The 9,641-nt window shown below is 39.3% G+C and overlaps 1 protein-coding gene across 2 annotated transcripts in view; it reads right to left on the minus strand.

Annotated features, from left to right (window-relative positions):
• abcc8 (ATP binding cassette subfamily C member 8) overlaps positions 1 to 9,159 on the minus strand; it is a 44,933-nt gene extending 35,774 nt beyond the window's left edge. For both annotated transcript variants that reach the window (XM_088417745.1, XM_088417744.1), the window contains exons 1-6: positions 8,710 to 9,159; positions 8,394 to 8,556; positions 5,238 to 5,379; positions 4,275 to 4,396; positions 2,032 to 2,198; positions 1,028 to 1,270 (exon numbers count right to left, since the gene is read on the minus strand). In XM_088417745.1, the coding sequence (XP_088273871.1) occupies positions 1,028 to 1,270; positions 2,032 to 2,198; positions 4,275 to 4,396; positions 5,238 to 5,379; positions 8,394 to 8,541 (822 nt within the window). In that variant the 5' untranslated portion in view covers positions 8,542 to 8,556; positions 8,710 to 9,159. The remainder of the gene's footprint in view (positions 1 to 1,027; positions 1,271 to 2,031; positions 2,199 to 4,274; positions 4,397 to 5,237; positions 5,380 to 8,393; positions 8,557 to 8,709) is intronic.
• Between the last annotated feature and the right edge of the window lie 482 nt (positions 9,160 to 9,641).

Below are 9,641 nucleotides of genomic sequence, written 5' to 3' on the forward strand. Positions count from 1 at the left end.
GATATCTTTCTTTGCTTGCAGTTTGTCTGTGCATTTCATTTCCAATAATCAATCCTTTTCTATTGACATGGATGCTAATACTGAAAGGCCAGTCTGCCCAATATACGTTTTACATTTTTTTTCAATCACTTTATTGAACAAATCCAATTTTTCAGCATTAAACATAGTTGATCAACATAGCACCGCCTCCCATGCAGTTTCCGCTGAGGTCAAGTGAGTATTCAATCACGTCACGTTCAATGTGAGGCTTCTAGATGACCACCTTATGACTCGATTGGCTATTGCAACTGGCTAACAACTATATGGGCCCGTTCACATACGCCTTTGCACACTGCACATAGGTCTTTGCACACAGCACCGCGACTGTCGATTGCGAATGCCCTGAAATGAGTCTGACTGCAGCCAGATTTCATATAGCCTGGTGACACAAGTTAGCTGAATTCTAATTGGCAAAAAACTCAAACCTAAAACTACAACACTGGAAGGAGTGCAACCAAATGGATATAATGTGGCATGAAAAGAACATAAATATACACATATATATATATATATATATATATATATATATATATATATATATATATATATATATATATATATATATATATATATATATATATATATATATATATATATATATATATATACACACACAGTTGAGTCAGACACGTCAAAGCAGCATGACACAATGTAACCCATCAATCGCACAATACAGATGAATATACCAAGCAGAACAATGGTCAATGTCAGACATCCATTGTTTTGTTTTCTTTTTTACTGAGCTTGTGGCTATTTATTACTATAATGCATCGTCCTATTTGCTGATTGAGAAGAAAGCTTTTTATTTCTATCTGTTTTTTTTGTGGACAATAATACAGTACAATCAAAAATACAAGACATCAATTGATGCCTCAGATCTTTACCACATCTTTTTAATTAAACATCTGAGGGATATTCCAAATGACAATTCACCAGTTTGCCATTGAATATTCAATGCTTAACTGAATAATAACAGTAGCACACTTACCTTCTGGTCTTCGAAGGCTTTGCGGAGCTTCATGTAGTTTGTGAGGGCCCTCATTGCGATGGGCAACTTTCCAATGACTTTGAGGTCAATGGGCCGCCTGTGAGCTGAAGTAATGAAGGTGTTCATCCACCAGTAGGTGGCTTTGGACAGCAGGTTTACAAAGGGCTGCAGAAAACGAACGCCCAAGTCCTGAAGGTCCTCTGGGGGCTTGACTTCCGTCGGGTTGGCGAAACACATGTATCGCTGTACAACCAGAACACAGCCTGTTAGTTAAAAAAGGTTTATTGTATTGGCTCTTTCATTTTTTTTAAATTATAATAAATAAAATTAGTTTACTTCATTATTAACACATCCAGGCTTATTTTATGTTTTAATATGGATTTTATGTTGTTGTTTTTTTGTTTTGTTTTTTAATAAAAAGTGACTTTAGCTTGTACGTAAAATAATGATATCCAGGTCAATTCTTTGCACAATTTCCAAGGATACATGGGTATGGTATTGAATAGATTCATGTGCAATAAATAATGACAACAGTTTAAATGTGTATTTTTTTTAAAGTTAGGGTGCGCCACTGTGCTGTATGATATTAGGTCCGCTATGCTTCATCATGTGCAAAGCATGTTTACCCAGAGGACAAACAATTGGCAGATGAGGTATGCTCAGCTCAGGGGTGGACAAAGATAAATGTACTTTAAATTGTCACAAAGAAGAAAAAAAAACATCAGTTGAACTGAATAACATGAAATATGATGTAGCTGAAAAATGTCAACTTAAAAATGTGGGTCATAGTCTGTTTGCTCTCTCACTTAGTTTAACATTTCAGTCACAGAACCGTCCGGCACAATGTCAAAACAGCTTACTGCTCTGCCCTTTGGGGCTCCAGACTAAAAGCAGAAGTGAGTCACATTAAAAACACACACACACACACACACACACAGGTTGAAATCAATCAGCTACACATGTCCGCACACAAACGACTTCACAGGAAGTGCGGGCAAACTCACCCTGCCCAGGATCACATTGATCTCCACAGCCAGCAGGAGTCCATAGAGCAGCACCAGCAGGCAGGTGATGCAGTAGCGTAACTGCCTGGGGCCGATACCGTGCTCTGTGTATTTGGCAAACTTGATGGTTTTCATGATGAAGGCGAGAACCCAGTAGATAAGGAGGGCTGAGGAATTTCACACAGATACTGTTTTAAGTTCATTTGTCTGAAGTGCCTAAATAAGTCTATTTGTCCTTTGGTTTACCAAAGTGAATCATAAATTATGCTTAACTTCACTTTGTTTCACACGTCTTAAAATACACCCGCACAATTTACACAAGTATGGCCTTATTTGAGAGCGAATGCTTTCACAATGTACTGTATGCCTGTAAATATTTTAGCTTGCCTGATGTCACCACGGTCCTGGATCCAAAATAGAACACGAGGTTATACACAAACCTAAAGATTATGGATTTATGGCAGTTCATGTTTTTTAGCCTTATTTGATTGATTACATATTGTAAACCTTTGTGACTTTACGGACCATTTATAGTCATTAAGTAAACTGAAAGTACCGGTAATTTCACCCCCATCACTCTTCTTGATAGCTTTAATAGATTGATAGAAAACACACATTGTTTATACATCTGCAGTTACTAAAGTTTGATCCACAAATGGACCTGTTTTCTGTTTGCATTTGAATGCACCATGGAGTTAATGGCTAGCGCCAACGCTGGAGGCCTGTGCCATTTTGTATCATGACAGTGTAATTGACAAGCGGTTTCTTGTTGTCCTTAACCAGCAATTGAATTAAGGCTGTGCGTTGATGTTGGTGGTGAAATTATGTGATGGATAAAAATTGAGTTGCGAGGGGGAGAAAAACTTACTGGTAGCAACCATAGGTGCAAAAAACACCTTCAAAATAAAAGCACACAACACTCCTTGCGTTGACATCCGTGTATTGTTTGTTGTGTTTATTTTGACGTTTCCCTTTCAGCAGGCCAATGGTGTGTGATATGAGGTTTGTCGCCGCTTTCTTCGTAGTATGCAGCTAGCATAGTTACACTGAAGCTGATTGGAAGCAGAATTTGTTGTTTTGTTTTTTTTTCTAAACTCAGTTTTGGACATTTTACATCCATTCTTAATATTATTGAATGAGAATCTTGATTCTAATGTGAATATATTTTTGGCTCACTTTTATTATTCAGGGTAAATTGCTTTTGTTTACTTTGGTTATCACTCATTGTGTGGTCATCTACATGGAAAAAATAAACTTTAAGTAAACTGGGGAGTTGCACTCAAATTTATCTAACCCCGATCCAAATGATATTTACATTGACAAACCTGGGCAAGACAGTTTGCAATGAATTAAATAAGAAGTTTTAGTAGGTAAAAGCTTGGTTATACCAAAAATACAATCAGATAGCATCACTTCCAAGTGGGCATCCATTGAAAGTTTGGATATTTTCTATGTAGTGGTGAAATTGGTTGCATACAGCCGTATTTAGAAAGCGAGTTAAAAAGCATGTTAAGCATGTTAAGTGATCTTGTCGTGTCAGTCACGGAGGATGGCTTTGATTAAGTCTAGCGCAGACTCATTAAGTGTTTCTTCCTTCATTTGTATCGAAAAGCATTGATGGCACAGCACCAGAGGCTGCATGCAACGCTTGTGCCTAATCATGCTGCCCCGCTGAAAGGCTACTCTTGAGAGAGCACCTCTGACATGACGATCTAGTAGCCCCAGGACGCCCAGCAAGCTAGTGAAGCAGTCAGAGCTTAGCACCGTTTCGCTAATGATGCACAGTGTTCATTTTGTTCATTATTTCACTCGAGAAAAACCTTGTCCTGCATCTTTTCTACACGCCAATTATCAGACTCATTCACATTAATATCTGTGCAGGGAATACAAAAACAATCAGGCAAACCAGCTAATGGGCATTTGCTTAATGAAAAAAGATTATTAATATCTGCTTGGAGCACGGTGCATCCGATGATATTGTTTCCTATCTTGATGCACTCTGATCTCAGGGCACTGAGCTGTTCAGCTGGAGACACATTATTAAATCAGTCGCCTGGTTTTTAGGATCAGATCACCATGAAGCATGCACAAGCTTACATGGCGGTTGTTGTTACTTTGAAAATATACAAAAAACAAAAGCTCAAAATGGCAATTAATGATTTATTTGATCCTGGTCACGACAGCTTCAAACCCAGAGAGAGCCACAAAGCAGAGTTAAAGCGCAGTGTACAAGACGGTTTTACCTAATAGTAGTTTGGGGAAGTTGGAGGTCTCAATGTTATGATAGTAGACAATCGAGGTGATACCAGCCATGAAGGCAAGACCTGCAGGCATGTACAGATGAAGATGGAGAGATCGGCTGAACCTAAAAGTAGAGCCAGAGGGAGGAGTGAGAATTAAAAATAAGCAACCCGAGTTTATCTGTAATTTTGACTTTTGACTTAGTTTTAATCCGAAATTGTGTATCTGTAAACTCAGTTGTGATCATATGATGTGTGTGAATCAGGGGTATCTCGTGGGAGTTTTGAGTTATTTACAAAAAAATTGTGCTTTTGGACATAAAGGTCAATTTTGTGATTTCTACAAAAACAATCTCATTAAGTTCTCGAGTTTGATTTGCCAGCAACCATCTATTCATCCATTTTCTACTGTCACTTATCCTTACTAGGGTCACTGGCTTGCTAGTGCCTATCTGAGCTGATGGGAAAACCGAGGACTAGTTGCCAGCCAATCACAAGCAATCACACTCACAATTTAAGGGCAATTTGGATTGTCCAATGTACAGTATGTACCGTGCATGTTTTTTGGAATGTGGCAGGAGACCGTGGAAAACATGCAAACTTTTGCCTGTTCTTTTGCAACCAAGATTACAAACATCCCTGTGCAATGTAGTGCACTTCACAATATGTACTAAAAACTCCAAACACAAAAATGAAGTGATTAAATGCATACCTTCATTTTGAATCAAATTAAATGTGCAAGATTATATTTTGAGAAAATGCTACACATCTGCACGCACGCACATTCACACTCCTCACTTGAGAGCCAGCCATTGAATCATCAAGCAAGTGAAGAGTTCTTCATTTACTTCAGGAAAGACAACTAATCTGTGCGCACTCCACTAAGCACTTTCCAAGACAGCTGCTGTTTGCTTACTCCACCCACATACAAAGTGATCAAGAAGAGACATCGTAGAGAAAGCCTACCCATCGGAGACAATGCCCTCTGCGATCTCACAGACGAGGACGAATAGCAGCACAAAGGTGAGGAGCCAGCGCAGGTTGTGACCGGGGAAGTGAAGCCAGGTGCTGTGGTGGATGTGAACCTTTGAGCTTTGACTCCCCCAGCCTCACACAGAAAAAGAGAAAAGGAAGATTAAGACAATGTGACTTCAGGAAGAAGTGAAATCTAAACATTTTTTTAAATACTCCATGTGTAGCTTGGCTACTGCGCCTGAAGAAAAAACACGGGGAGCCTGCAATGTTGCATAAGGCTAATAAAGGCTTACTGAGGTAATGGCAATTTGCCTTATGATGAACACTCAGACAGCAGTTTTTCTGATTATTAGAGTGATTACAGACTGTTGAACACTGTTAATCCTCGAAATCACTATTCCCCTCTGACCTCCGTGTCCTTCATTACAAGTGAGCTAACTGCTGTGTGGCCGTTTATCAAGGTGGCCAAGATTCAATCAGTCCTATGAATAGAATCTGTTGACAATAAATATGTCTAGATGACTGTTGGTCCAGTTGTAATGTTCTTTTTAAGCTGTACCTCTTTGGCCTTCCATTATGTAAATAGCAGGGAATAAACTCATGAGCCAACTCTTCTGATTTGCAGTCGTGCTGCAGTGTGAGATAGGCAGCTGCACCAAGCGTCCCAATAGGACTTTGTTTAGAAGGTTTTTTTCTGTCCACTCAAGGTAATCGTGAAAACATAATGGCCCCTGGGGTTTGCAAAGGACAAGTGAAAACAGCAATAAAAGGCAGCATTCAGCAATACTTGTCCTTTCAACCTCATTTACTTCATATTTTTAGTCAGTGTATTGCTCTTCCGTTTCAGACTGATTATTTGCTTGAATTGGCTCAATGTTTTATGTTAACAGAGGACATAATGTCAACTTAATGAAGACAAATCTGAAAAGAGCTGTCAAATTGAGTTGAGAAGAACATCAAGCATCAAATGTGTTTTGAGTGTATGTTGTGCAACAGTTGATGCTGTATATAGTTGAGTAAAAGGAAACTACTGAATGAAAATTCATAACACAAAAGGCAAATTCAGTGACAGGAGGCATAAACCACAGGCTATGTTTGAGCATCACTGCATATTGAATTATCCGCAGATTTTGAGCTTGATGTTCAAATTACCTTCTAAGCATCCTTCTACTTTTTGTACATTGTATTTACATACATGGATTTTTCCTTCTCTAAATATCAGGGGTCTTATTACTGCAATTCAACTGTAAGTGAAGCTTCTTTGAATACTAAGATAGATTCATATGTACAACTAAATAATTTTTTGTGATAAAATATAAAGGTTCTTCCTAATCCCATATATATATATATATATATATATATATATATATATATATATATATATATATATATATATATATATATATATATATATATACACCTTGGGTATTCAAAGCTCTTTACACTAACTAGTCATTTACCTACTGATGACACAGCATCAGAAGCAACTGGGGGTTCAGTGTCTTGCCCAAGGACACTTGGACATGGTCTTGATGGTCAAGGGAACGGACCAACAGACTCTCAGCTGGGAGACGACCACTCTACCACAGAGCCATGCCGCCCCCAAATACATGGGATTTCAACAACAACAAAAATGGCAGGCAGGCGATTGGTCAGGTAGATACAGGGTTGAGGAACAAGCAGCAAACAATGGTGGGCGACTGGTATTTTACAGGCAGTGTCAAGGCATGAGTAGGCAAGAATGGTCAGCAGGTAGGCGAGTGCTCCGAGGACAGGGTGATTGCTAGAAAGCTTGGCATGTTAACACAAGACAATCTGGCAAATACTGGCAGGGAGAGGCAAGGCTTTATGGCATAAAGCAGTATAATTTCCTGCACTGCATAAAGTTTATGCAGTGCAGGAAATAGGTCTCAGCAGGTGGTCATTTGGACTGATTGATTGGAATGTGGTCATTGGAATGTGGTTTGTGAGAAAGACTGGAGTGGCTGGATTGGCAGGCTGTGACACGTGCCATTGCAGTAGCTGGAAATGATGGACTTTTAGGATTCATCAAAGTACACTTGGCAAAGTGTCAAAGCATATCAATTCAACATGATCATGATCGATGACATTTTGGCATTTTATGCATAGTCGGTGATTGGCTGTAATGTCACAATGAGTCCAGGGATCATGGATGTTTTTATCTGTGCATCTGTCATTTTTCGGCAGAGCAAAGATCATAAATCACTGCAAAAGGGCTTTTGTTATAAAATATTGTATAATGTTAATATGCTACAAATGGCACACATGTATAAGCAGTAAATAAACAAGTTATTTACTGTGTATTATTTAAATTGACATACGGGCAAAATATCCATTTTAATAACTTTTTTATTTACATAATGTGATGTGATTATTGTTCAGTTATTTTTAAACTCACTGATCTGCCCCAAAAATCTGAATTGTGTATCATCCACATTCAATAAATTGTCAAAAATATCAATATCTTAATAACTACTGCTAATTCAAAGAAACTGATGTAAAAAAAAAAATTCTCAGCAGCACAGAATTCTCCAGAAGCATTTCAAATTAATTGGCATAAAAAAATAAAAAGAATATCCAATGTAATCAGAATAATCTAATTACACCACAAATGTAAGACATTAGAAGCACCAACAGTGGATGTTCCAAAACAACATTAACAATTATATTTCATATGCTGTAGCCTATATATAACAACAACTCAGAGGCAGTGTCAAACCAGTTAGGGAAAGTGACAAATTGTTCATGTTTCATGCCTTCTCATATGGCGGTAACACTGAACTTTACATCATGAATGTGCCCACACAGATTAGGAGAAAGTAACTAAAGCATCTCTATTTGAATTTCGGTGCAATAGATAAATAAGGTCAGAAATCAGCATATAGCTCAATAGATATGCACAATTATTCAAGCCTATCCAAAGCACTTATTCTTTGGATAAAAAAAAAAAAAAAAAGGTCAAATGTGCTAACTGGGTCATGAAATTTTGCCGTGCCATGTAGTTGAAAACATAGATGTTACTGAGGAATTATTTTCTCAAAATCTATTGCTGTGTGTCTAATTCGATACCCACTGGGGTTTGTGCTCATGTTCACGAATCACGTGAACACAGGTGACAAAACTCACCGATGAAGAGGATGGGGAATGTGATGAAGAGGAGGAAGACGTGTGGCACCACGTTGAGCGCGTCCAGGAAACAGCCGTTGTTAAGAACGCCCCCGTCCACATTGTAGGCCACTGAGTTATTCTCACTCCCACAGAACGCCAAGGACATGGTGGAACCGGGACTCTGCATAGAGTCGAAGTGAGGAAGGAGAGCAGAAAGAGGAAGGGGAGGGGGTGGAGGACCAGGAGGGGGTAATACCAGAGACAGATGAGAGACCCACATATTTAACAAAAAAAAAATAAAATGGAATGGTGTCTTTTTAAAGGAAACACTGACGGCTCTTCAGCAGATCCTGGCAATTTCCAGTGTGAACTCTTTTCTCTTCTCCCTGAAATCCAGCTTGGAGAATTTGGATCCAGTAACAAAGAGGAGAAATAAAGGGGGGGGTGGGTCAGAGACGATCCCAGTCCAGTGCAACGGTAGCTCCCGCGCCTTCTCTGCAATCTAAGCAGCTTTGGGGGTCATGATGGTGACAAACATCTGCATCCTGTCTGCCTGCGACTGCATACATCCTCTAAAAGTGAGGCTTCAATTTTCCCTCCACTGGAATGCATTGAGTTCACGCTCTCACATGGCTCTCACACACAGACACCAACACGCGTATGCGGGGAGAGCGGCGGCAGCATTCTGCAGGGCACCTGCTATTCCTGTCTCTTTTCAGACTGGAGCGACCTTGGGAGACGAGAGCAGGAGGGGCTGAATGTGCAGGCGGGCTGGACGAGCGAGCTGGGAAAGGCAAGAGGGTGAAGATGAAGAGGGGGAGGGAGAAACACACAGATGAAGAGAGAGAGAGGGGCCGGTGTCTGCCCAATGAGGAGCGCAAACATCATACAATCGTATAAAACGCGAGCAAGCGTGCTAATCTAAATCCCAGCCCAGTTTTAGCAGTTGTGTAACTCTCTCTCTCTCTCTCTCATTGAATATATTATATAATAACCCAAATAATTCTGATAAGAATCAACACAAGCATCCATTGCATATGAGAAAAGGCATGAATCATTTATGGATTTCTGCATGGGAAAACTATGCAGTGTGTCCAGTACAGAGGAGGAATGATTGGTTAAACTCACCTGGGACAATAAAAAAAAAAATAATAATAATAATAATAATTATAATAATATGGTAATGTACGCAGGAATATTCCCCAATGCCTTTTTGTTATTTCTAATCAAAATGTGTACATATGGCAAAAGAGACAAGTCACAGTT

This window comes from Hippichthys cyanospilos, chromosome 6 (assembly GCF_059441005.1).
Source record: "Hippichthys cyanospilos isolate Australia breed blue-spotted pipefish chromosome 6, RoL_Hcya_1.0, whole genome shotgun sequence".
Classification (NCBI taxonomy): domain Eukaryota; kingdom Metazoa; phylum Chordata; class Actinopteri; order Syngnathiformes; family Syngnathidae; genus Hippichthys; species Hippichthys cyanospilos.